Below are 26700 nucleotides of genomic sequence, written 5' to 3'. Positions count from 1 at the left end.
GAAATCAATGTCAGACTACAGAAGTGTCATATACAGCTAGGCTGGAATAAATACTGAATTTCTAGGCAGCTGAAGCTAGAAGGGAGTCCTTGCCTGCATTAGTGCTTGCTACTGAGAGGGAGATAATATTAATATGTAAGTGTCAGTCAACTGCATGGCAAGATCTCCAGAAACAAAGTCGCTGTAGAAATTATTCATAGTGATTGAATCAGTACTTAATTCAGTGGTTGGTTAGGAGCATTATGTTTGTATTTTTATTTTTCCGGCATATGTATATTTTGCTATGGCTTTGCCTTATCCAAATAGAAGTAACAAACATGAAGTACAGTAACTAAGGAGGGTGCATGGGAGCAAGGCCATAAAATAGGAAACAAAGTGACTATGCTGGTAGCAATATTGTCAGTATGTGTTGTGGTGTAACTTAAGAGGTTGAAGCTCTTGTGCAGTAGCTGTAAACGCCTGTAAACGGCTGAATCTTCAGTCAGGCTGGTCAATTCAATGTAACATCAGAGGAGTTTATTATTTTTCTGGCGACTACGAGTAGTTATAAATTGGGAAAGAGGGGAATGGGTTGATAACTGGTTTTCACCTTTCTGGCTATTGTGTATGTTCAGTGTCAAAAGAGCCCACGGCGAGCTGGAGGTTAAAATCTGTTCAGTTTAAGCTCAGCTAGAGGAGTCAAGCACATGTCAAGTGCAGTAACAGTTGGGTACTTGTAGGTGGGGGACTGAGCTGCATCTGTAGTCCTCCTGAATTAGTTTGTCTGGCTGTAACTGAGCTAACAAGCTGCCCTAAAACTCAGCCACTCTCTAGTACCTAGCAGCCTGGCTGACATTGCCAGAAATAAGCTCAGATAGCTGTTTTGCCTTACATCAGTGAAACTGTAGGGAGGAAGCCTTTCTGTGAGCTCTAAGTTTATTGCCTAATTTGGTCTTTTTTTCTCTTAATACGTTTAGAATTGGGCTTTCAGTGAAAAAGCTGACCTGTAATTGCTCTTGCTGCATCTTTGCAAGCAGTCTTGCAGCTTGTCTTGGAAATTCTTGGCTTAACCCACAGAAACTTAAATAGCATTCAGTGAGAGCAGAGTGGGTTTACATAATTTCCCATGATTTCTCTCACAGAAGAGATGTGGCGCAATTCTCTGGGACCTCTTTGTAATGCCCTGGAAAAGTGTTTGGTTTCACTTTTCAGATACTGGATGATCTCAACATAGGGATCTAGAAGTGATGTTTTCTTTTTGTTTGGAAAAAATCCCTGCCTGTAATGTGGGGTTTCTTAGTTTGGTGGCTTTTGGCTCTGAAACCAGGTTTGTAGAGAAGCTTCACTTGCTTTATGTTCCAGTACAGCATCTCAGTGTGCTAAACACTTACAGGCTAGTTAGCAGTGGCTTATCAACAAGTAATGTGACTCTGATTTCTGTGAGTATGCAAGCTTGGGTCTCAGCTGCCTCCACACGAGAAAAAAAGGTTCCTCTCCAGTTGCATTTTCTGGTGCCAGAGCTCGAGGCATCCTTCTTGTGGCAGAATACCAGCTTTAATTCTGTAATGATTGTTATTGCAGGCAGATAACCCTTTTTTATTAAAGAGTTGTGTCTGCAAAACAAGATTTAGAAGTTTGAAACAGTCTTACAGATCTACAGCCTCTGCATGAGTCTGCATCACATACAGAGACCGTAACTGGTGCTCCAGACTCAGCCTTTGCGTTGGTCATCATGAGGCAAAACCTTCAGGGTTAGGCAATTTGAGAGCAGAGCATTTTCACTGGGAGGAACGAGACCTGCGTCCTCAGCTCCTTGACTACGTATGTGGGATATAAACATGGTAATGCTGGTACACTACTGGCAGTATGCCTTTTTTTTTGTTGCCTAGAAACTATACCTGTGTAGAAGACACATAGGTTCTGCCAAGAAATCTTGTAGCTAGCTCAACCCTGAGTTTTGTTGTCTCTTGCATTTTTAATCTCAGTCCTTGGGCTGTTTTATGTCTTAGATCTCACGAAACTGCACGTAAGCACAAGAATGGGCTTCCTTGGAGAAACTCCCAGTGGTCTGGAGGAGTCTGCCTACATGATGTAGCTTTGAACTGAAGTGAATCTGCTCTGCCCTGGGTAAATCTCTGCTCTGCTCCCAGTGCAGAGTGGCATGTTGTAGAGTCAAGCATGTCCTTGCTGCAGCAGCCGCTCTCTTCTGAGGTGGTGTGGTGACATTTGCTTGCTCTTCTTGGAGCAATGCCATTTGTGTAACTGACGTTAAACTTGTGGACTAGGATTGTTTAAGTGGTTCATAAATCTTTCGGTTGTGAGCATGCTGTGGCAAATGACTGTGGAGCCAGGACTCAGTGCTGCTGTAACATACCCACATACAGGCAGTATGACAAGCAGGCACGTACAGAACGTAAAGCCACATGAGCAGCTGAATTTGTTTCATAAAGGTGAACAGACAACCATCTTTTCTCGGCTACCTGGCACTCTCCGCAGAAAATTTGGGTTGCAAGACAAAGGCATATGCTGTTCTATAAGTGAAACTGCAGCCAGCTACTTAATGGCTCAGTAATCCAATTTGTTTGGTTGCCTACTTCTGTTTCTGGGGAATAAAACTTCCTATAGCTTGTCCTGTGTAACAAGGTCAGCACCCTGTGTCCAGGTGGCATGGTTAGATACTTCAGTGGAAGGGGGTGGCCTGGGATTCTGTTCACATCATGTGCATCTTGCTTTTAGGATCTCTTCTTGCATTCTCAGTGACATGTGAGCCTGACTGTGGTGCAGGGGCCAGGAGGTGCTTCTCTGGAGATCCCGTGCTAGACTGGTGGTGGGACTTTCTTGGCGAGTTGAGCCAGTGCCAAGGGAAGGGTCTGTGTTCCACAGTGCAGCAACCAGAGCAACCAGTGTGCGAGTCCCCCTTTGGGAGGGGGGTGGCATTTAATCAGTCCAGATTGAACCCCCTCTCCTGATGGCTGGCTTTTCTGACTGCTGTGAATGGCAGGACAGCACAGAGAAGTTAATATCCAGTGCTCAGATCTCTGCAGCCTTCCCACAACTGACTCAGCTCAGTCTTGCCTCCCAACTGGCTGCTGACCACTGGAAGGTAATGTTTGCTGTCATTGCCCATCAGTATTTGGTTCATCAAGTTGCACCGATTTATTAAACAGACACAGATGGTATTCAGACATGGGAAATGCTTGTGGTGGCAAGAAATGTAGTATTAGCAACACAGGTAGATGGACCTGCTTAACTCTCACACAGGAAAAGCAAAAAAACCTTTGGATCACAGTAAAGCAAGTATCTAACAATTTTTTTTTCCCCCCGCACAGAAATAGTAATTTAAAATATTTGCACTGGCAAATGTAAAATAGGTCTATTTACCTTAGCCAAAACTTTTAGCCTGCTTCTGAACCCAGGAGGACAGCAGTAGTATCTTGTGTTCTAGCTTTCCAAATCCTAACTTACCCTGTTTAACAACAGTTGTTGGATTGTGCTTCTTGAATTAGCACATGGCAGATGCCTTTTGGCTTGTTCTCTGAGGATTACCAGCCCAGGTCAGTCCAGGTGTTTAGATTCTTGTTCAGTTGGTGTTTTGCTCACAAGAAAAAGAGTTATACTCTGGGGCCCCATGAGCATTGGTGTATAAAATGAGCAATTTAATGGCCTTAATTGAAATAGTTTTTTTCCAGCTTTTCACTGTAATGATTTCTTGTTGATCTTTTTTTTTGTTCTGTTTTGTAACTAAAATTTATTGCTTTTTTCCAGGCTCATATTAAATTTCCTATCGACTATCCATATTCACCACCTACCTTCAGATTTCTGACCAAAATGTGGCACCCCAACATTTATGAGGTAAGGTGATTTTTAGATAACTTTTTCTCAGGCACGTGGGAAGGTGTGCTACTTCCTTAAACTTCTAGAAGTATTGAAGGTACTAAATGTCTCCAGCCATAACTAAAGTGGTTAGCTGTTGGTGTTAAATGTCAGCTTCATGGTTGAACGGTTAAATCTAAATGTTTTAGGACATGCTGCTCTTGTAGGTAGGGATGGAGCTGTTCTCATAACTGCAAGTGCAGCAGGCAGCCCGAAATGAAGTCCTATGTCGTAAGTGTTGGCAGTTTTAGGGCGTTCTTAGATCAAAGCTGGTGTGCGGAGTCTTACCCTACTGTGATGCTTAGGCAACTAGTCATTGTTTGTACAGAGTTCAAGTACACTTTAATTTGAGTATATACTACAAAAGTGTGTGCTGAGACAAGAAATAATGGAAAACAGTCTTCTGCAGTAGTCAGCCTACAAATGAAGGGGTTTGGACTTGGGGTGCTCTGCCTGCAGAAAGAACTGGAGCTGGGGTGGAGTCCAGCGTCAGGAGGAATCATGCACAGCCCGGTCACCCTGGGACCAGAGTGAACAGATATGTCCACGCTTACTGCCGCTAGCCAGTTTGAAGTGGCCCGTAGTTCAGTGCACACATGGCTCACATTCAGAGGGTAATGCTGTGGGCTGTCAGGTCCGTAATTGGATGTACAACATAATTGGGATGGTACAGCAGGTCTAGAAGGGGAATTATTTTATATAGAAGCAATCAGTTTAAAATTACCAAATTTCATATTGCTGTATCTGAAAACTGAAGGCCTGTTTTGGCTCAGAACTTCACTTTTAGTGCACGCCAGTCAAATCCTTTTGGATAAACTTTTGGATATCCTAGACAAGTGTCAGCCTCCTAGGAGTAGTGGTTAAACAGTTCGAAGAGCTAAAGGCCTTTCAGACTCTTCCTGTTGGTGCAGCTCTGTCAGCTTATCACAGGTCTTCCTATGAGAGGTTTTGCAGACTTCCTTTGGGCCCACTTCAAAACAAGAGTGCCACTTCTCTTCCTTGATGCAAACAAATGATGGCTTCAGTTGATGCCTTGGGCTTGAAAGACCCTTTTCTAACAAGTTGTTGCTACTAAATGACCAGCCTGGAATGAGTGTGCTTCAAATGTGTGGTGGTTTGAGCCCAGAGTGAAACTGAGCACCACTCACCCCTTCACTCTCAAAAATGGGAAAGAGAAAATAAAATAAAAGGCTTGGAAATTGAGATAAGGGCAGGGAAGGGGCACTCACCCATTATGGCAAAAGACACACTTAGGGTTAGAAAAAGAACATCACTTTAATTCAAACACTAACAGCAGCAGCACTTAACAGACAGAGTGGGACAGTGACAAGCATTGCCACATCTTAAAAACACCTTCCCCCCACCCCTCCTTTGTTCCCGGGCTCAGCTTTGCTCCCAGTTTCTCTACCTCCTCCCCCGTGAGGCACAGGGGGCAGGGAATGGGGGTTGTGGTCAGTCCCCTGCTCCTTCCTTTTCAGGGGAGAGGACTCCTCGCATTCTTCCCTCCTCCACTACCGAAAACCCCGCCACACAAACTCAGCACAAAATGTCATAGTGAAAACCACACTGATGGCTTGGTTATCAATGGCCAAATGACTCTCTAAACTACAGTGCAGAACAGGATAGTAATCACTTTAATTACTGGATGCTCAGGAGGATTGCCCTAAGCCCAGTGACATCCCAAAATCAGTCATCTGACAGTCTTCTGACTTGAGTTTTGGACTTGACACAGAATATTGCATGTAGCCAAGGATGATGTTTCTCTTTAAGGGTCTATTTCAGTTACATGGGAGTTTGATCTATAAATAAAGGCAACTTTGAGACCTGCAGATTACTGCAGATCCATACTGTGGATGTTGATTCTGAATCCAGAAATTCTCATGCAGGAGGCGAGTGGGAAATAGTTACCAAAATGGTATGTACAAAATGAGTCTTGGAAAGGACCTCTCCCAATCCTGGTGGGAAAGATGAAAAATTGGCTCTAGAGACAACTGAAGGTAGGAGGAGAAACTAACCCAAAACTTGATGGGTGTATTTTGGGGTTACTCTTCAAATACTCCAGCTCTCAGCTTTGTACTTTATGTTCATAGCACTATTTCTTGGAGCTGAGGGAATCTGAAGCAGCTTGCAGGCTGTTTTGGAAACAACATTTAAGCAACGAAGATGAGGCACTGGGATAACTCCAAATGAAACTGAGAATAAATCAGCAAAGGGCTTGAGGTTTGAGGGTTTGTCAGGAGGAGGAAAAAAAAAAAATCTTTTAGTGCAAGGAAGATGAAAGGAAGTAGCAGTTTACAGGATCTGTTGGTGGGACTGGATGGTGAGGTTGGGGCTGACATTCCAGTTCTGAGCAGTGAGGGCTGAGTAATGTGTGTGTTTTCCCCATCTCCAGTTTACTTGGGTCATCTAATTGAATTTTGGTAAAACTGCATTAATCCGTTCTTTATTTTTATGACATAAGTTTTCAGTCTTAATAGAAGCATAGGCTGTTTCCCATTGGCAGATGAATACCCTGTTCTCCTTGTTTATATCTTCAAAAAAATGTATGTAGGGAGGGGCTCTCCCCCTGACTATGCTGATCCCTAAAACCTTGTGCTGATCTCATCAGGCCCCATGACACCTTTGCCCTGCCAGACTCCATAATGCAGTGCTGCCCTGCCTGAATTCCCAAACATGTAACATTGACTGTTGAGGGAAACTTCTCACATCCTTGCTTCCCTCCATATTTTCATATTTCCAAATACCTGCTCCTCCACATGCTGCTGATCTGATTGCTCGAGGAACTTCTCCCAAGTGCTGTGATGCTTTCTTCTGGACACCAGCACTGCATCCCAGGCGATGGTTAAAGGAAAAAAACGGGGGAAAATTATTAATAAAACCAGAATAGACTGTGAACATAATCTAACATTAGTAAGGTTAACTTCACCTTAAAATTATATTATAAAATATTTCTAGATTGCACAAGGCTGTTGGAGTCCTAAAAAGGAAACTGCCTTGTTATGGCAAACTGTTCCAGCAACATAAGTGCACGCTTGGGTATTCAGCAGCTCCAGGTGCTACACTGCTGTGCGTAGTTGTGTTCTTCACAAAAACCTGCTTCAGAATGACGAGGACTTGCTAGATTAGCATACCTGGCAGGGTTGCTGAGCCGCTGAAATCTGGATACCGATCACAGGCCTCCAGTGTTGAAGTAAGATCTCGTTGGGCTATAAAACAAATGTCATTGTTAATCAAGGTGAGTTGAAATGTTCGGGAGGCCCTTCGGGTGAGCTGCTGCTATCTGTAGCTGTGATCACTGGCTCAGGCTCAAAGGTACGGATGCTATCGCTGTGAGCAGCACTGCTTTGTGCTCTGGATCCTCTGCGTCGAGCAGTGTTGGAGGGTCCTCAGGATATAGCTGAGACCAGGTGTGTGGGGAGCTGCCAGCCTGCAATCTCAACCAGAAGTGATCCGCAGCTTCTCTCCTGTTCCTGTCATCAACCTGTGCCCTGGGTGCAGGTGACAAGGGACAGCGTGAGCACTGCCCGTCGGCTGAGGCTGTGCCACCTGAAGGTGTGGGGCTGCCTCTAGGAATTTGTAAGTCATCCCAGCAGCTGGCTGCAAGAGGCAGCAAGCCAGCAGAGCCTGGAGAGGCCAACATCTGCTGGCTGGCCTTGGGCTCCGTCTGTACCTTCACTCCATCCTGCAGTAAGGCACTGGGACCTCACGGGTCACTGGAGTCGACTTCAGTGGCGAATATCAGCTGTGTTGAATACTGCTACAGCACTTCGACAAAGTAATTGTGTCAGAGTGCTGTTGCTGATGGAGAATTGGTTTTACAGGCTTCTTAAAATGTTTATAAATGGTCGGCGTTACGGAGCTTTAAATCTATATTCAGGCTATAACACTGGTGAGTAAAACACAGATTGAGGATTACGTGGCTGTATGGCTTCCATATGCTGCCAGAATATTCTACCTCTTGCATGCTGGAAGGGATTTTCAGTGAAACCTTCAGAGAGCATCTCCTGCTTTTTCACCTGATATTTCAAACAGCTGTGTCCCAGGAGAGCAGTGTAAGCTGGCCCCACACCATCTGTTCAACCTCCTTGTGTCCTCGGAGAAGCGTTCTTTTGATACCTGAGCTAGTGGAGTGTTAAACCCTTCAATTCAAAAATCCCTGTAGCTAACTCAGTTACCACTGGGAACAAAAAAATTTTTTTAACCCTACTTTGGGTCTGCTGTGACTAAAGCTCGCTTCTGTCACTTGACAGTACTTGCTATCTGAAGACCAATTTAGTTTTATGTGACTTTATTACTATTTTTGCTTGCTTTGCTACATTTTTTTTAAAAACCTGTGACTTGAGATTGTTTTGTACCAATTTGCAGACTAACGCTGTTTAGCCAGGGAAACTTCTAAGCATATAGAGTAGACCCAGGAAGAATTGAGAACCATTTCCAGTTCTTGCATATTTTTACTGGTACTTGGGGTGTCTGTATCAACGAGGTTAAACTGCTCAGAACATAGCCAGAGTGGTGGAGTTGAGTCACCAGACCTCTGCCTTAAGCCAGGCTATCCTCAACTTTTGTTTCTGTCTTGCAGAATGGAGATGTATGTATTTCAATTCTTCATCCACCTGTAGATGACCCACAAAGTGGAGAGCTGCCATCTGAGAGGTGGAACCCTACTCAAAATGTCAGGTAACTGTGAATCTGATGTACAACAGTGACCTCAAAGGCATGTCACCCCTCTCCAAGACTAAGGCCTGTCTTGGGAGAGGTTTGGAAGGGAATTTAAAACTTTGTAGGTTTTAGGGTTTGAATTGAATGGGAACTAGACTTAGCTGTCTGGAGATACTGGAGTGCTGTGTGTCCTGATACTGGGCTAACAAGGTGGAGCCTTCTGTCCTTTCACAGTGTTTCATGATCTCAAATGTTCTAGCCTTTCTCAGTTCCTGTTATCCTACACTTAGGTTTTTAAAACTCTTCCAAGATACCAATAGTGGAAAAGAACATTTTTGAGTATTCAGGCCCAGTAGGGAATAATTTTGTGCATAATCCTGCCTACTGTTTGCTTTCCATTATTTGTCTCTGTCTCCTGTCCTGCAGTGTGGTATCTTGAGCAGTTAGCGAGGTGGCTTTCTTCCTGCCAGAAACCCAAAGGATCACTAAGTACCAGAGGCATTCAAGGCTAACCTCTCAATTTTTTTTGAAATACCATCTGAAATTCATTCTCTTTACAAGACACTACCAATAAAGAACTGACTCAGTGACAAGCCTCAACTCAGTTAGGAAACAGCTTTGGGCATTAATTACTTATATTACACACACATTTTGAGTATTTAATTATATACAACCCTAAAAATTGACATGAAACTTCTCAAGGTGCTAGTTTCTCTGACTTCTGCTCTCTCTTACCACAGTGCAGTTTCTGGTCCTTATTCTCTTGGAATGTGTTGAGCTTCAGGGTTACATTTGGGGAAGAGACATTCCTCAGCTGTATCAACAGAAATAAAACTTGTCCTTAACTGCTAGCCTGTTTTCAGCATCACCCGCTGGACTAAGTGCCGACAGAAACACGTCCTGCTGCGCTCTCATCTGGCTCTGCAGGGCTCCAGTGTGTCAGACAGGAGGCAGCAGGGCTGGAGATGTGGGAGGGGAGTATGCTTGTAATGAACTGCCTGTGTAACCTAGGGCTTCTGAATTTTGTAAATCCTGCCGAGTATTGGCTGTTTACCACATGTGACTCTGGCTGAAGTGTCTGGAGGGGGGTAATGTCATTCTTCAACTTTGAGAGCACCTGTGCTTCCACCTCTAATGGTGTCAAGCATGCTCATTAGTTGTTTTTTTTTAAACACAGTCAATATGGACTTTCCCATCACTTGGAGCTAGATGAGGCAGGCATAAGTAAATTATGGCAAAGATGTAAAGGAATGCAGCTGTGATCTGTGTGGCAGAGAATAATACTGCTCTTCTCGTCCTGAGTCCCATAAAGTTGAAGTGGTGGCAGGGCTTAGAGTTGAGGCTCTTTGATCATTTTAGTCACCCTTCTCCATATCTCCCCCGTCTTCCCTGTGAGGGTGAAGGTGTCTGTCCTTTGAGGTGCACTGGCCAGAACTGAACACAATATTCAGGATGTTGGTACATCTGTATCTTGTGAAGATAAGCAATGCCCTGTCTCACTACTGCTTTGTTTCCTGAGGATGCCCTGTTGTCTTTTTTTTGGCTGCCTAAGATCTAGACAGTTTCTGCAACCAGCTCAGTGCACTGACATGGCTGTCAGTACAGCCTGAGCCAAAGCTTCTTACTTTATCCTGAGAGCAAAAATGTGCTATACCTACCTCTAAAGGTGGCTCTGAGAAGCTACAGTGTGGATAGCAGCTGGAACAAAACATTTACCCTTTTTCAACAAGGTATATAAGAGCGTGTGCTGGTTGGGAGCACCAATCAGTCTACATAATGTCAGTTTTAGGTGGAATTCACCTGTCTGAGCCTTCTGTTGATACACAGAGAAAAAAAGGCACTTAACAGGTCTGTTTCCTTAAGCCTCTGCTCACTGCTCTTCTCTGCTGGTAAAGGGATGTAGAGGGACTCACTTTGAGGACAACAGCACTGTAAACACTTAAACCAGCTCACTGTTCCCTAGAATGGGGGATGTTAGAAAACAGGAGGCAGGCTTGAAATCCCCAGTCTTAATCAACTTGCATGAAACAACCTGCTCAAACAACCTTTCCTAAGAGAGACAGATCCCTGACAATAATGCAGAGGCTCAGTCTGTATCCAGTCCAGTGCAGTTTGTATCCAGTGCTGAGGATGTTTTCAGTCCCATGTGGTTGAACAACTTTTTTCATGGTTTTGGTCCTGTCAGATCCCATGTGCTGAGATCCCTTCCTCTTACCGTACCTTGTTTACTTTATTTACCCACAGGGTAAACAGTGTTCAGTAGCAGGGTTTGAGTCAGAGCAGACTGTCCAGCTCTTTAAGGTATCAGCAGTGATGAAGCCAATCTAACGTGCTGGTTGGGAATAAGGAGTGCAGAGGCCTCACCTCCAGTAGGCAGTTGCCTTGGTGTATTTAAGTAGCTTTGCAGTGACTCTGGAGTCTGGGCCACCACAGTGGAAACTGGCTTCTCCTCACTTTGTTGATGGAAGTGTGGTGAAGCAGATGTTAAATCCAGACATGAATTCCTGTCCTCAGCCTTCCCTAGACTTTGCTTGCTCTATAGTAAAGCTGCTGCAGTGATGCTGGAGCGGACATGCTACCTTTACAGCCTGTTTGCTGAGAATCAAAGTCTTTTAAATGAATTCTTGAGATGAAGTAGAAGACAGTCTCTCTTCTGCCCTCATTCCACTCTGAACAGATAGGTTGTTTTTTTTTCTCTCAGAGCTGCTTGTTCTCTTTTCCTACTGAATTACATAATTTAGAAAATAAATTGTACAAGACTTTCCTGATAGCTCTGCCGAACAGTCTGGCCAGGCACAAGTGTTTACTTTCAAAACCTTTAAAGAAACTCAGCATCCAAATGACCAAGCATTTTCTGGAGTTGTAGCCCAGATACATGTTCTGATAGATGTGCTCAGCATGTGCTGCTGCTCTGAATGTGCCCCTAAATCAGTGCAAGTACAGCAGGGGCTGTAGTGTCCTTTAGTCAAGCTCTGCAAAGCAGTTGCTATGTACTGCTGTATTTCAAGACTTATTTATTGTCTCTCGTTCTTCCATTTAAATAAGGCTGTTGCCAGCAGGCTGACCTTGGACAGGTGAAGCTGTTGTGGTAGCTACCGCCAGGCGGTTGGGGGTGTAGAGCTGCCTGATGGGACTCACTGAGTTTTGTGCTGGTTGCAGCACTGTGTGAGGAGCAAAGGGCTGAATGTCTGAAGTGCAAAGGGCTGTAGGAAATGCAGAAGGTCTGGGCAAGGGAGATGGTGTTTGTCCCTGGTAAATGCCAGCAGAGTGGGGCGTCTAACTGACTGTGCTGCTGCTAGAAATCCAGGAAGGCTGTCTGTCTGACGGGGGTTACATGACTGGCTCATGCTGGTTTTGCTGAGTACCAGCACCTGAATCCTGCTGGGCCCTTGGTGGCCTGCCTGGGTATTGAAAAACATCTGCACTGTCTTCCCTTTGCTGTGCTCAGCCTTAGCGATGCAAGGAGCTGAGGAGAGGTGAGACCACAGCTTCAACCTCTGGACACTAGGTGGAGCAGAGAAAGCAGTGCAGCTTTTTCTGATGGCCTTGAGTTGTGGTGGTCCTTCTCCCTCCACAGGGCAGGCAGAGAGCCTGGCTTTCTGCTGGGAGGCTGCATGTCACCAGGAACACAAAGCAGGTTTCCAGCCCTGCACCATCCATGGGTGGTGTAGATAAGACTAATTCTGGTCTGATCCTTGCTTTGCTTGCTGCAGACATGATGGTCTGTAGTCAGGTAAGATCCTTGAGGTTGGTGTTGTGCCACCTTCCCCACCGTTGGCCAGAGTCTGAAGTTCATACATAATCTGCTCTCACCTCAAATGTTATCCTTAGTTATCCTTAGCTTAAGTTTTGGCTTTAAACAAGTTTCTGATGTACCACCTAAAGAAGTCGTGGGCATCCAGAAGCTGTGAATGCGTTAGCTCTGACTGCTGTTGTGGTTACCTTTTTCAGGACTATCTTACTGAGTGTAATCTCTTTGCTTAATGAGCCCAACACATTCTCTCCTGCCAATGTGGATGCATCAGTCATGTTCAGGAAATGGAGGGACAGTAAAGGAAAAGACAAGGAGTATGCTGAAATCATAAGGTAAGCTTTGACATGTGTGGTGCTGTGCTACCAGCCTCCTGCTTTGAATCCTGTTAAACAGGCTGCCTGCAGAATCTGCTGAAACCAGCTTCTTGCTGTGGTTGCTTCTTTGGAAATGAATTTTACCATCTTATTCCAAGTCCACTCTTCTGGTCTCTCTAGGATTTTCAGCACACAGGAGCCGTGCAAACTTCTGGAGCAGGAAGACTGGGCTGATCCGTCTTTAAACTGTTCTTTTTTCAGTCTGATCTGCAAAACCTATTGGCTGCTAGTAAATCCCAAAGTCCCTGCTTGCCTTTGAGCACTGCCTGCATTACTTGGGATGTGGTTAAAATTGACTGCATCCTACTAATTCTGTGCTTAAGGCATTCATGAATCCTAATCTTGTCCCTCCAATTCAAAGGAGTATCAGCAGGATTTGGGAAGTGCTTGCAAAGCTGGGTTTGATTAGCTGGAAGCGCTGTTCAGTCTTGACTGTCCTTTGCTGAGAAGTTGGGGGTTCATCAGGTGCTGGAGGGGGATGATGTAAACTTGAGCCGGGGTTGCTGTAGAGCAGGGGATGGGCAGCCCCTGCTGCGGTGGGACCGCCCTTGTGCGTGCCAGGGTGAGGCCTCATCTGCGCTGACTCCACTGGCTGGGCGTGCAGGATATACCCCCGCAGGGCAGTCGGTCGGTGTGAGGAGCCTCGCTGGGAGTTATCTTAGTCCCCTCCAGCTCCCTTGGCTTCAGCGGAGCTGGATGGAGTCCATGAACGGAGTATGGCAGACTGACAAGCAGGCGGGCGGGGGTGAAGGGACAGGCTGCCATCTGCTCCTCTCCCTGCTGGGAGGCAGCACGGGCCAGCAGCCGCCGACAGCCCGAGCGCTGCCGGGAGGCAGCAGCCACAGCCTGTCCCGGGGTGACGGGAATCGCTTGTCTTCTGCCAGCCCCAGGCAGTGCCGGGGTTACAGCTGCGTCTCAGGGTGCAGCCATGTGCTCTGACTGCTCTTACTCTCTGGTGGGAGCTCAGACCTGCCAGATGCTTCTGGGAATTGCAGTTCTGAGCACACTGGGTAGAGTCATCAGTGGTAGAGTCGGTAAGTCACCTTAGGAAATCCCTGACCACCCCTTCTCTAGCAAATGTCATAAAATTTGCTCTGAGCACTGACGGATCTCTAATGTGGAGTCCTGTAGAGTAACTGATTTCATGTGTTGCTGAGGGCGTGTGTGCTGTAAACACCCTTGGAGCGCTCCCAAGCCCTGGGGCTGTGGGAACTGAATCTCGTTCTAGAGCTGCTTGTGTCGCTTCAGCCAAACATCAGCTCTCCTGATTGTGGGCTGCCAGTGGGGCTGGGCTGGGGCTGGCCGGGAGGTGGGGAGTGGAGCCATGTTGCTGCTGGCACACGGCCCCGCTCACGCTGCTGTGCCTTCCTCCCTGCAGGAAACAGGTTTTGGCTACCAAAGCCGAGGCAGAGAAGGATGGCGTGAAGGTCCCCACTACACTGGCAGAGTACTGCATTAAAACTAAAGTGCCTTCCAATGACAACAGTTCAGATTTGCTTTATGACGACTTGTATGATGACGACATTGACGATGAAGATGAGGAGGAGGAGGATGCCGACTGTTACGATGATGATGATTCTGGCAACGAGGAGTCGTGACCTGTTCCCTCTATGCCCCTGTACTGCCCTGCCAACTCAGGCCAGAAGGGAGCAGCGGTAACCTAGCAGCAGTCCAGCAAAAAAGTGTGGGGGGGGGATCAAAAAAAAAAAACTTTTTGTCTCCTGCTGTCTCCTGTTGTATGGATCTGTTTGCTCCTTTTTTATGGACCTCTTAGAGACCCTCCACAGAATGTCTGAATTCTTGCATTCTTAACCCTTTCATCACTGTATCATTTCTTTTTAAGAAAGAAACTCCCCTTTTCACTTCTCTACGAAATGCTCACAGCGAAACAGGTTTGCTCGCGTTTAGATTCTTGAATCAAATACAGTCTTGCATTGAGATGTTTAATGTATTTAAAGCTGGAACAAACCCATTGGAAGCTGGGGTTTCGGGAGCTCAAGTGCTGCATTTACTGGGAAGAAAAAAAAAATCCACACAAAGCAAATTGCCAAGGTTTAGCTGCTCCATTTACAATAATAGCGTGTGTACATTCGTTTAGCCTTGTGGTGGTGGCTTTTCCTTTATAAGGTGTGGGGCGGAGAGTGTAAAGCTACTGTGTGTTGAGCTTGATGGGATGTCACTGAAAGGTACAGTATTCCTTTTCAGCCTGCTCAAGTTAGGAAATAGCTGGCCCCTGGAGCCCCAGAGGGCACAATCAGCTTTGTCTTTGGAAAAGGCTTGTGATATGAACCCTAAAATAAACACTTAACACTTCATGTCTGTACAACTGAGCCCTGGGTTTTTTATTTTTCAGACTAGGTTGGGGTTGAAAAAGTCCAGTTTAGCCATGCTGCTGAGATCTGCTGCCAGCTGCCCTCTTCTGAAGGAGGAGAACAGACCTGCATCCCCCTGCCCAGCAGGCCAGCATTCATCCTGAACTTCCTTCTGGCAGTGGGAGAGACCGATAGTCTCCTGCCCCAGTGCTTGCTAGCAGCTCTTGCCTCCTGCAGCCCAAGTCCAGTGCTGGCCTGAGCCTTTTTCTGTTGCTTATGTAGGTCATGTGTTGGAAACGCAGCCCTGCTGTAGCTCTGTGGGCTCTGCGAGGTGGGCAGAAGTCAAAGCTGCTTTTTGGTGCCTGCCTGGGGTGGCCAGGCTGTCCCTGTGCCAGCTGTGGCAGCAGGGATGTGTGCTGGGCTCTCCCCTGCCTGGGGAGGGGTACACAGTGCTTCTGGCCTGGAAGAGAAGGCCAGCAGTGGGGTTTGATGGGCTATTTAGCAGCATGCATCAGCTGTTGCGCTGAGCCAGGCCTCCTGCATGTTTCTGGAGCTCTTGGCAGAGCTTAGTGCCCTCCCTCGTGGGCAGGTGGGATCCTGCATGCTCGTGTCCGCAGAACCCTCAGCCCTTCGGCACCCTCCCGCTGTTGCAGCGTGCTCCTCTTGTTCAGCTGTGCTGCAGTGGTCTGAATTCGCCTTCTGCATGATCCTGCGCTCGGCAGCCAGCCCTGCCCTCCTGCGCTGAGCCCTGGCCCCTGGAGGAGCAGGTCTGAGGCACTGGCCCTGCTTGGGTGAGACCCTCCATCCTCACAGGTACAGAGGCGGTTACCGTGATATGAGCTGCAGACTCGGGCATGTGTTCATGCCTCCCCTTTCGTCTATCTCAGGGTTTTCAATGGTACGTCACCAGCTGCGGTCCCTCAAGGGCTGCTTTGTTGGGAGTGGACTTTGTTCTGCGGTCAGCTGGGTGGCTGTGTCCTGGGGTGAGGAGCGGGATGAGAGTCAGCAAGCTCGAAGTGTGCTGCCTGGAGGGAGAGGAGGGGAAGGCAGCCCTTGGGGAGGGGAGGAAGGCTTGTGGGACTCTGAACTGAGCGAGGCAGGTGTGTTTGTTTTCAAAATGTTGCTTGCATGGGATTTGCTGAGCAGGGACAGTTGCTGCTGCTCTGGCCCAGGGGGTGCTGGTGGTGCATCCCTCAGCCCCTGCGGGATAAAGGCAGCCCAAGTGCTGATACGTTGTTACCCCTGTGCTCCCTGCCGCGCTCTGCCCTCCTGCTTGCATGTTACCCTCAGCCCCTGGTGCTTTCTGGAGCTGTCAGCGGGGCTCCCCTGCATTTAGTGATGGTGTGGGGCACCCCCAGCTTCGCTCCAGCCCTGCAAGGGCAGCGCCACTGTTGGCAAACGGGTCCCTGGGCGTCCTGCTTGCAGGACTGGCCTTGGGGCTGCAGTGGGATGGGGACACCAAATTCCAGCTTTGGGGGGGCTGTTGGGAGTGAGGAAGCAGACTGTGGCTGCGCTGGCTGTGCTGATGACTTGGCTTGAAATGAGGATACTGCATCTTTCAGGATTTCCCTTGTACTTTTGACCGTCTTCACTGTATACTTTCCAGTGACTCGTATTTTCAAGCTTGGTGTTGTAAGATGCATTACCATGACTCTTCTGTTACCCTTTTTTAAAGGTAAAAAGCAACCTATTTTGAGAGCTCCTACCTAAACCAGACAAAATTCTCTTCTCTGCTGTCCCGTGCAGTGTCATTGCTTGTTGACTTGCTGGTTTCCTTTCTTTGAGATACAAACTGAAGTATGGGGGTTTTTTTGAAACTATTTAAGAGATTGTGGAAAAATGTTTACCTGATCTGTGTATTCTGGTTTTTCTTAACCCTTTTCTCATGTCTCAGCCAATACTAGCGTTTACATTTGCAACTACAAGCCCCTTCAAATGCAGTTTTCAACCATTCTGAAACCAGCAGGGTACACTAGATTTCTTAGTAGTTTTCTTAGCTGAAATCCCAGCTGTTTTCCTTTTTTTCTTCAGTATAATTTACCAGAAAGAATTAACTGATGCATTTTTGTGTTGTCTCCCCCTTCAGTAGTTATATTTTGTCTTTTCTGCACATCTGTCTACTAATAAAAATGTGAAATGAAAATATCCCTGTGTTCTTACTTCCCTGTTAATTGGGCTGGTTTATTTGCATGGGTTACTTAAAGCTTTATGGAAGAGCTGTTCACAAGTTCAGTGCTGCTCCTCTATCTATACATAGACATAAATATCTATAAAGTTATGGGAAAACAAGGCTGACAGCCTGAACAAACTGATTTAGAGGCGTACTTTGGCAAAAACCCCTGGGCTTTGCTGTTACAGTCTTCCGAAGTCTGGAGGGGGAAGACCAGTGGGGATGATGGTTTATGGTCAGAGGGGGGGCAGAGCTGCTGCTGGCTGTGGGGCTGCTGGTGGCTGGTTCCCCAGCAGAGCAGAGGGGGCTCTGACCTGTGCTGTTCCCTGCAAGCTCAAGAGCAGTGAGGTCTGTTTTTGCAGCACCTCACTGCACTCGAGCTAAAATTAGCGGGACAAGTGTACAAGAGTTGCAGTCGCTGCACTGGGCATCGTTTGCAACACAGCAACTGCTGAGTCAAATGTGGTTGTGGCCTGAGTCCTCTGGCTTTGCAGCCGTGCAGGAGTGGTGGTGGCATTCCAGTGCTGCATTCCAGGGTCCCTGTACTGGGAATGGTGCCACCCGGGCCTCCTGATGGGGTCAGGCTGACCTCGATCTCCTGCCCAGCTGCTACAGCACAGGGCTGCCCAGAGCTGCCAGAAGGTGTGGCACCAAAGGCAGGACAAACTTTCCAGCGCACCCTGACCTCCCTAAACCCATCTGTCACTTGGGCAGATTTTTTCCCCCCTTTCCTTGATGGGCAAGTGAAGCTGAGCAACCTTGGCTCAGCTTGAACAGGAGGAAATTGCTGCACTTCCAGCTGCTTCTGCCCCCTGACACACAAGCAAGGACAGACCTCTACACCCGTGGGGCAGCAGTGGTTTTTCTATAAACAAGAAACTAAGTGTGGGAAGATGTCTTTGGGGGAAGTTTGTTTTTCAAAGACTAGCTCCTGTCAGGGCGCAGCTGCTGGCACATGAGCTGGCTGTAAGGCCTCAGCCTGCAGAAACAATTTTGGCCTCCCTGACATTCAGGCCCCAAAGCTGGCAGCAGGGGGACAGCAGCAGCCAAGGGCTTGCAGCAGCTGCTGACGTTTGACCAGTATCAAAACTTGAGCTGAGGCAGAGGAGTGCCAGTGCAGTTGATGCTGTGCTGCTGCGGGGCAGGGGGAGGGCTGGGTGACGCACCGACTTCTTCCAAGCCAGCTGGGTTGTCAGGACCCAAGAGCTGCTCAAAGTGTGACTCTAAGAAAGAAAAGTGGTTCTCAGGGTAGAAACTTTTTTTTTTTCCCCTCCTGAGGGTCTTGAAACAGGACTGGGAAATGCAAACAAGCCCCTGGCCTGCTGCATGGACACACACGGCTTCACACTTACCCACCTCCGCTGCTGCGCAGGGCCTGGATGCTCAGGAGGATGAGGCAGGGGCAGGAGCCCTCACCGCTGACCTTCCTCCTGGCCAGGGGCATGGTGAGGGAGGGCAGCGCTGCAGCTGTACTCCCTCCTCACCCCTCCCCACTGCCCCAGGACACCCGAGGCAGAGAGGAGATGCTGATGGCAGGAGCCAGGGTGCTGCCCAGGATCCCACCCCTGCTGCAGGTGCCTGTGAGCGCTCAGCACCGAGGAGCACTCACCTTTGTCACAGGATTCGGCCTCCCCTGCAGACCTACCTGCTGCTGCTTACGCACCCAGCCCAGCACTTGCTGCAGGAGCAGGTGGGAAGGGACAGGCTGTAAAAGCAAAACTGCTCCTGCAACCTTTGAAAATGCAGACAAACACCAGTGGTACGCTCAGATCTTTATTAGGTGGAGGAAGGGCTAAAAAGAAATGAAACTCCTAGAACATTCACTGCAGTGGTGCAGGACAAGAAGGACCAGGAGTTGCCTCCAGGGTCTTTGTTTTAAAAAAAGTGGGGAGGGACAGGTGAAGTTTCCATCCAGCAGTTCTGGCTTTCCTGGGCAGGGTGGCTCACGGCAAAAAGAGGTACAAGACACAGCTTATACTTTTATTTAAGAAACCGCTACATAGTTTTTGCCTCTAATGATGCAAAGGAGGTTCCAGGACACACTGAGCCATCCAAAGTCTCTTGCTAGAGAAACAAACAAAAAAAACCCAACCCCAAACAAAAAAATAAAACCCTGTCTTTTTTTTTTTTATTATTATTCTAAAATTGAAAAATAAAAAGGTGAGGCTGCAGCTCAGGGCCACAGTGACCAAACTGCCCATGAGAGTTCATCTTCCACAGCAGGAGGGAGGGGAGAGACAAAAGAAAGGGGAAGGCCCACAAAACATTTTTTTTTCTTCCTTTTGTTTTTTTCTCTTTAAAGTAACAGCTATATTGAGGGCTGAGGGCAGAAATCAAACCAACAGGACACATCTTGATTCAGTGTTTTTGAGGGGACAGGCCTCCTTCTTTGCCTGAATTTAGAACTGCATTAAATAAATGGGCTCCAGCTCCAAAAAAATGGTGCAGTTTCTCATTGACAGAGTTATAAAGCCCATAGAGCTTTAAAAAAACAAGGAAGGATGCCCTGGTGCAGATGGGAAATGAATAATTAGTTTTCCTACAAAGAAAATAAAACAGGCTGCAAGATGCAGAAAACCACATTTAGGCTCTATTACATTTACAAATACATACATAAATATATTACATACAACAGCAACTCAAAGAGGAAGCGGGCGAGTCACACAGAGGATGGCTGGCTGACTGGCTGCAGTTCTCCCCGCACAGACGTTTGGCTGAGCAGTTATTTTTCCTTTGAATTCCAGGAATGGGCTTCGGCTTTTTTTTTCTTTTTCTCTTTTCCTTTGTTTTTTTTCTCCTCCTCTCCTTTCATTTTCTCCTCCCTCCCCGGTTTCAGATTTAGTTTGTCCAGTATGGAGAAGTGCCATAGGCGGTTTTGGTAGCCTGAGACTTTTGCTGCATGGTGCTGGGTTGGTTGCGTTGGCCAGATCCACCCTACAAATCGGAACGAAGGAGATAGGGGTGTCAGCTGCTCCCAGGAAGATGAGCCCATCCGAACGTCACCAGAAGAGCTGCCACCCCTGGGGACAGCCCTGACACCCACCAACGCAGCGATGCTCCCCCCCGAATGGATCCATTTCTGCCCTGCGACATCTCCGCGTCTCACAATCCAGGACAAGAGGCCACAGAGACACCAAGCAGGAGTGCGGGGACACACCAATCCCACCAGCCCCCCACCCGAGGCAGGTTCAAGCACAAGGAAGGAGAGGAGCAGGACTGGGGACAGCAAAGGAGCTCTCAGGTGAACACAGGCGCTGCACCAGCCAAGGATGTCACACATTCAGAGAGGGAAGTAATTTCCTATTTCCAGACTCTACGCCAAAACACTCTGGTTTTGCAGGGAACATTTACAGCGAGGAAAGGAAACACATGGGCTGGTGAAATCAAATCAGAGCCGACATGCCACCTGCAAGGGGATGCTTGATTTTCCCCAGAGTTACAGTACAAGTGCTCTCACGTCCTGCTCTCCTACTGCAGCCAGGGAACAACAGCAGCTGCCTTGGCTTCACACCTCACAGCCCATCTCTCCACACCCCACATCAGGATGGCTCTTCACAGAGTCACAGACTGGCTGAGGCTGGCAGGGACCTCTCGAGGTATCCTGTCCAACCCCTCTGCTCAAGCAGGGTCACCTAGAGCCATTGCCCAGGACCATGCCCAGACAGTTCCAAGGATGGAGACTCCACAACCGCTTGGGCAAGCTCTACCAGTGCTTGGTTACCATCCCAGTAAAAACGTTTCCTGATGTTCAGAGGGAAACTTATGTGTTTTGATTTGTGCCCATTGCCTCTTGTCCTGTCACTGGGCAGGGAATGTTTAGACTGGGTATTAGGAAGCATTTCTTTACAGAACGGGTAGTTAGGCGTTGGAATGGGCTGCCCAGGGAGGTGGTGGAGTCCCCATCCCTGGAGGTGTTTAAGAGTTGGACTGACATAGCGCTGAGGGCTGTGGTGGAGTTGAGAACGGTGTTAGGTTAATGGTTAGACTAGATGATCTTCAAGGTCTTTTCCAACATAGATGATTCTGGGCACCACTGAAAAGAGCCTGGCTCTGTGCTCTTCACACCCTTCCTTCAGGTATTTATATACATTGATAAGATCCCCCCTGACCCTTCTCTTCTCCAGGCTGAACAGTCACAGTGCTCTCAGCCTTTCCTCATAGGAGAGATGCTCCAGTCCCTTCACCATCCTTGTGGCCCTTTGCTGGATTCTCCAGTACATCCATGTCTCTCTTGTACTGGGGAGCCCAGAACTGCACACAGCACTCCAGCTGTAGCCTCACCAATGCTGAGCAGAGGGGAAGGATCTCCCCCATCACCCTGCCGGCAATACTGTGCCTAATGCAGCCCAGGATCCCATTGGCCTTCTTTATGGCAAGGACATAGTTGGCTCATGATCAACTTGGTGTCCAGCAGGACTCCCAGGGCCTTTTCTGCAAAGCTGCATTTGCCCCCAGCATATACTGGTGCATGGGGTGTTCCCCGCCATGGGCAGGACCTGGCATTTTCCCTTGTGGAACTTCATGAGGTTCCCTCCCCAGGCTGGTCAACAGCATCGAGTCTGTTAGCCTGCCAGTCATCGTTAAGGCCCTTTCCCAATGAGCAAAGCAAAAACCAGAAGGATGTAAAAACCCCCAAGACCCTGCTGGGATGTGGGTGGGAACAATCTGCCCTCAGGCACGCTGCAGAGGCGGAAGGGGCCGACTCACCTGCCCATCTTGCTGAAGATGGTGATGCAGCATCTGGGAATGAGGCTGCTGATGCGCAGGCAGGATATGGAGAAACGGGGCTGGAGCATAACCCGGGGCAGCACCAGGGTTCAGGGGCCCAGTCGATCCAAGAGCAGAGGGCAGGCTGAAGGGAGGTGGCGTGCCAGCATGGAATCCCTGCTTGTCAAACGTCTGCATGGGAGGCGAGGGGGACAGCATCAAAGATGGGCATGAGCAGCCCCACGGTGACCAAAGAGCAAGAAGAGTGGCCCACACACCCCCCACCTGAACCTTTCACCAACCCCATGAGCAAGCCAAGTCACATCGAACACCTGCGAACACTTCAGCAGATGAGTTTCAGCTCCTGGTCTCACCCCTATTTCTGCACTAATGCCTCCAACATTTTATTTCCATGGCTACTGTGTTGCTTTTCTCTCTGACCTCTTTTTACTCACTGGGACATGGGATGGCAGCAGTTGCCTGAAATCAGTCCTTCACACATTGCAGGGGCTAGGCCTGGAACTATTTGACCTACCTCGGGCAGCCCAACAGAAGCACAAGAACTTGCAGTAAAATTTTCCTCCCCCTGGCCAAAGCTTGACCCCTAACACTAAGTGTATAGCTGAGAGCTGGCTTCCTACCTGTAAGCATGGATCACAGCCAGACACGGATTCCCCTGGCTGAGGGTGCGAGGAGGAGGAGGAAACAGGAGCTGGACATAAGCCCACTGCACACCACATCTTGTCAAAGTGGTTTCTGCTTTCCCTGGGAAGCTGTACACCGAGCAATGGCCACAGGAGAGCGTGGGACAGGGACCCTCAGGTGTTAGGGGTGGGCACTACTGACTTCTGTGAGGTGAAAAGCAAACAGCCTCTCGACTCACCTGCTTTGGGGGCTATTTTGACTAAAAACATTAGCGCCATCACATTTCATTCACACCCAGGACACAGCTCGTGTGGGGCAGCATGTGGCAGCATAGAGCACTGTGCCTCTGCCAGCAGCTGCTGTCAGGAGCTGGCATGGCAGAAGTGGTGGGACAGAGGGAGAGGCTCCACTCCAACAACAAACAGAGCCAGCCTAAGAAATGCCACGGCCTGCTGACCCTGAGAATAACCGGCCTGGGAACAGGAGCAGGGCCATCGGCCCAGCCTCAGGCCATGGGTCCAGTGTTGCTCACCTGAGTCTTGTTATAGACTGAGCCACTGATATCAGGCACACCTGTGTTACTTGAGGTCACAGAAACACCTGAAAAACAAAAACCACTGACAATGAGAAAGTCAACCACCACCCAGCAAGAGCCCCATGTTTTGCTCCCAGCACCTCTGTGGATGCATTTTTGTCTGCCGCTGCTGCACCACAGGCTCTGCAGGGGACAGCCCGGTGGGGTTCTCCATGCTCTCAGACCCACAGCACTCCACATGGGAATGGCAGAAAGGGCTCGGTTCCTTGCTCCCGTTGCAAAGTGGGAAACCAGCCCACTGGGATAAATCACCCACGTCCATGACCCAGCGGTTACCGCTCAGATTCAAATGCACTTCACCAGGCAGCAGCTGGCTGCACCGAACACTCATTTAAACTCATGAAAAGCCAGCTTTCCCCTAGGATTAGGGATGCATTTGGCTCTATTGTGGCATTCAAGAGCTTTCCAGTAGTGCGCTGAGCAATGAGACTCAGCATCTGCTACACATTTGAGCTCTCGTCCTTTCACATCCTGCAGAAGGGCAAGGTCTGCAACGCTCCTCTGCCCTGACAGAATTAATATCACTGATTCAGGCTGGCTTCCACCTGGACCAGCTGGTGCCACAACAGGCTCAGAAGTGAGGTGGCTCTCAAACCAGCCACTTACTCACAGTCTTACAAAGACCAGTTCTAATAATTTCACTTGGATCATAATAAAACCAGCGTTTCCTTTGACCAGTGAATCAAAGGACTGGGCTCAGAGGCTGTGCACTGCTCTAAGGTTGTACCCTTCCTAGGACATTGCTCCTTTTTGGATTGCTCCTCCACAGAGGAGAGTGTGATCAGCTCTTGGCTGAAGACAGTCCAGCTGGTGTTTCAAATGCACAGTAAATGCTTGGTATTTGCTTAAGCCCAAGGGTGAACTAGTTAGTGCTAAGCAGTTCAGTATACATTTCTCAGGTCTAACCAGCATGTGCAGAATAAAGCTTTCATATAAGCTGTATGAATTCTTCAGCCTTTACAGTCACAAAGGAAACATTTTCAGGCATGAAACAATGTGATGAGGTACAGGGTGTACAGACAGTAGCTGAAACAACAGCCCAGAGATGTGTGAACTGCCCTCCTGCCCCTAACAGACGGCTCTCTCAGGTGCCTACCAAGAAACTCGAAATCTAGTCATTTGGCAGAGGACCATTTCAGCAGCAGCATTCAACCACTTTGTCTTCAAAAACAGCACTGCTGCAGGACCACTGATCTTCAGCAAAGAAAACTTTGGCAGAGGAAACAGCTCACCATTTTTCCCATCTATAATTGTGGACAAAGCTGTGCATCAGCCACACAAATCCTTATGCAAAGTTCAGCCATGAGGTTTAGAAGGAACGTTTGGGCCATTAAAAAAGCATTTTGTATACGGGAGATGGAGAAACAGCTTGGATTGTGACCCTGTTTGGAGCTGGCTGCTGTGTTGACTGCACAGCACTGGGAGTTTGCCCTACTAAATCCCACTCAAGAGCAACCTCAAGTCTCATGTGTTACCTTTCCCAGGTCCAGTGCCAGCAGATTTGTTTTGTGCTTGAGATGACCCACTGTAGCCTCCTTTGCTGTAATCTCCAGCTGCCGTTCCCTGCGTTAAGTCATCATAGCCTGCCGGTGTGTACAAGACAGGGTGTTACAGTGTGCAAGCAGCTCTGCAGACGCTCACGTGAAAAGCGCAGCGGTAAGCATACCTGCTCCATAGCCATGCTGCCCGTAGCCACTCGCTTGCTGGAAAGGAGTCGATGCGGTGTTCAGGTTGACTCCATGCTGTTTAGCAGATGCTGGAGGTACCTGGACAAAGAAAGGGAACAAAAGGCGCTGTTAACCGGGGAACAGCAAGCAAAACGCAAGCTCCCTCTGCCATCTAGTGGGGATGGCACCTCCACCTCATGTGGGAAATTTAATCTGGAGTTGGGAGCACTGGGATGGCGTGGGACATGGCACTCACGCCTCCAGCAGTAACTTGCTGTAGTGGCTCTATGCAAGCACCAAGTTTTCTGCTAGAGCCACCCCTCTGATTGCAGTGCAACCCTCTCTCAGAACAGGCTGCATATTTCTTTTATTCACTGAATGTAAACAGCAAATTCTTACCCACAAACCCAAGAAGCAACCACAGTGCTCTCCCTCCAGAATCAAAGGAAACATCAATTCCTGCCTGAGGCTGTTTCATAAAACACCATCCTACAGGGCCCTAAAATAGACTCATCTACCCTTCTGCCTGAAGCATCACCTCTTCCCAAATAACCTTCTTCCACCTGAGACTACCAGCACTGCTCTCTGACTTAATGGGGTCTCCTCCATCCTCAAAAGGATTTCCTAGGCATTCTCAGCTCGCTGACTCAGCTTTGGGTCTCCCCTTGACTCTCTAGAGACTGATGAGGGCTTTCAGGAACATGAGTCTATGAGCTGCAGCTGTCTGCTATTTACAGCAACCTGCACAGGAGTCCATGAGTTCTGGCCTTTTAAATTTCCTGTTTTCTTGGGGAAGGGACTGCAGCTATTTTCTCATGCTTGCACATTTTTGGAGATGCCCTGCAGACCAGGGAAGATGAGTCTATTTATGAGACCTCACCCGAGTACTGTGTCCAGCTCTGGGGTCCCCAGCACAAGAAGGACATGGACCTGTTGGAGTGAGTTCAGATGAGGCCACAGAAATTATCAGAGGGCTGGAGCACCTCTCCTGCAAAGAAAGGCTGAGAAATTTGGGGTTGTTCAGCCTGGAAAAGAGAAGGCTCCAGGGAGACCTTCTATCAGCCTTTCGATACTTAAAAAGGGCTTGTAAGAAAGATGGAGAAAAACTGTTTAACACGCCTTGTAGCGACAGGACAAAGGGCAACGGTTTTAAACTGAAAGAGGATAGGTTTAGACTGGACATAAGGACGAAATTGTTTATGATGAGGGCGGTGAGACACTGGCACAGGTTGCCCAGAGAAGCTGTGGCTGCCCCCTCCCTGGCAGTGTTCAAGGCCAGGTTGGACGGGGCTTTGAGCAACCTGGTCTAGTGGAAGGTGTCTTGGCCCGTGGCAGGGGGGTTGGGACTAGATGAACTTTAAGGTCCCTTCCAATCCAAACCATTCTACGACTCCAAGATGTAGAAGGTTTGGGCAGGAGAGAGCAAAACCAGAGAGGCACAAAGGGATTAACAGTTCAGGCTGTCACACTTACAAACATGGTTGGCCCATACTGGAATGCACTGGGTACACCGGGCACACCAGCGTAATAAGGTAACCCAGTGTAGCTGTACCCCGGGGGCAGGGTCGGGTTGAGGAAGGGCTGCTGAGTCGTATGGTGAGTCTGCGTCTGGTTCTGCTGTGGCTGGGCAAGTGTGGTAGCAGGAGCAGGGGAGGCAGAATCCCCACGGCCAAATTTTGTTACGTCACCTGCAAAAGAAAGAACTGATCAGAAAAGCTATCAAAGCCACTCCAAAAGTGGAGGACTCAAAGGATTCAAATCCTTTGAGTATAGGTAGACAACTACAGAAGAGAGCGCATCCTACACTTGAAAGGCTGCAGTTGCTCATGGGAAGAACTCTCCTGGTCTCTGTTCCTGACAGCCACAGGGACATTGCCTGTTTGTGGCACAGAACTCCCATGCCATGGCTAATCCATTGATAAAATGGAGATACCAATACTTACCTATCTGTCACGGTCTGAGCAG

At 48.3% G+C, this 26700-nt stretch overlaps 2 protein-coding genes across 15 annotated transcripts in view; one reads left to right on the top strand and one right to left on the bottom strand.

The window, feature by feature from the left end:
• LOC141917951 (ubiquitin-conjugating enzyme E2 R2) overlaps positions 1 to 17096 on the top strand; it is a 55479-nt gene extending 38383 nt beyond the window's left edge. The window contains exons 2-5 of the mRNA XM_074811747.1: positions 3745 to 3831; positions 8432 to 8529; positions 12463 to 12597; positions 14018 to 17096. Of these exons, the coding sequence (XP_074667848.1) occupies positions 3745 to 3831; positions 8432 to 8529; positions 12463 to 12597; positions 14018 to 14237 (540 nt within the window). The 3' untranslated portion in view covers positions 14238 to 17096. The remainder of the gene's footprint in view (positions 1 to 3744; positions 3832 to 8431; positions 8530 to 12462; positions 12598 to 14017) is intronic.
• Positions 17097 to 19082: 1986 nt separating this feature from the next.
• Positions 19083 to 26700, bottom strand: part of UBAP2 (ubiquitin associated protein 2) — a 139625-nt gene continuing 132007 nt past the window's right edge. For 12 of the 14 annotated variants that reach the window (XM_074811612.1, XM_074811619.1, XM_074811620.1 and 9 more), the window contains 6 exons: positions 26209 to 26423; positions 24735 to 24834; positions 24544 to 24651; positions 23006 to 23073; positions 21829 to 22020; positions 19083 to 20055 (listed from right to left, as the gene is read on the bottom strand). In XM_074811612.1, coding sequence (XP_074667713.1) covers positions 19960 to 20055; positions 21829 to 22020; positions 23006 to 23073; positions 24544 to 24651; positions 24735 to 24834; positions 26209 to 26423 — 779 coding nt within the window. In that variant the 3' untranslated portion in view covers positions 19083 to 19959. Of the gene's footprint in view, positions 20056 to 21828; positions 22021 to 23005; positions 23074 to 24543; positions 24652 to 24734; positions 24835 to 25615; positions 25737 to 26208; positions 26424 to 26700 lie in introns of those variants that run through there. The other 2 variants (XR_012621515.1, XM_074811623.1) reach the window with 2 other exon arrangements.

Source organism: Strix aluco, chromosome Z, assembly GCF_031877795.1.
Source record: "Strix aluco isolate bStrAlu1 chromosome Z, bStrAlu1.hap1, whole genome shotgun sequence".
NCBI classification, from domain to species: domain Eukaryota; kingdom Metazoa; phylum Chordata; class Aves; order Strigiformes; family Strigidae; genus Strix; species Strix aluco.
The sequence above is the reverse complement of the archived record's forward strand: the minus strand, read 5'-3'. Positions and strand labels throughout refer to the sequence as shown.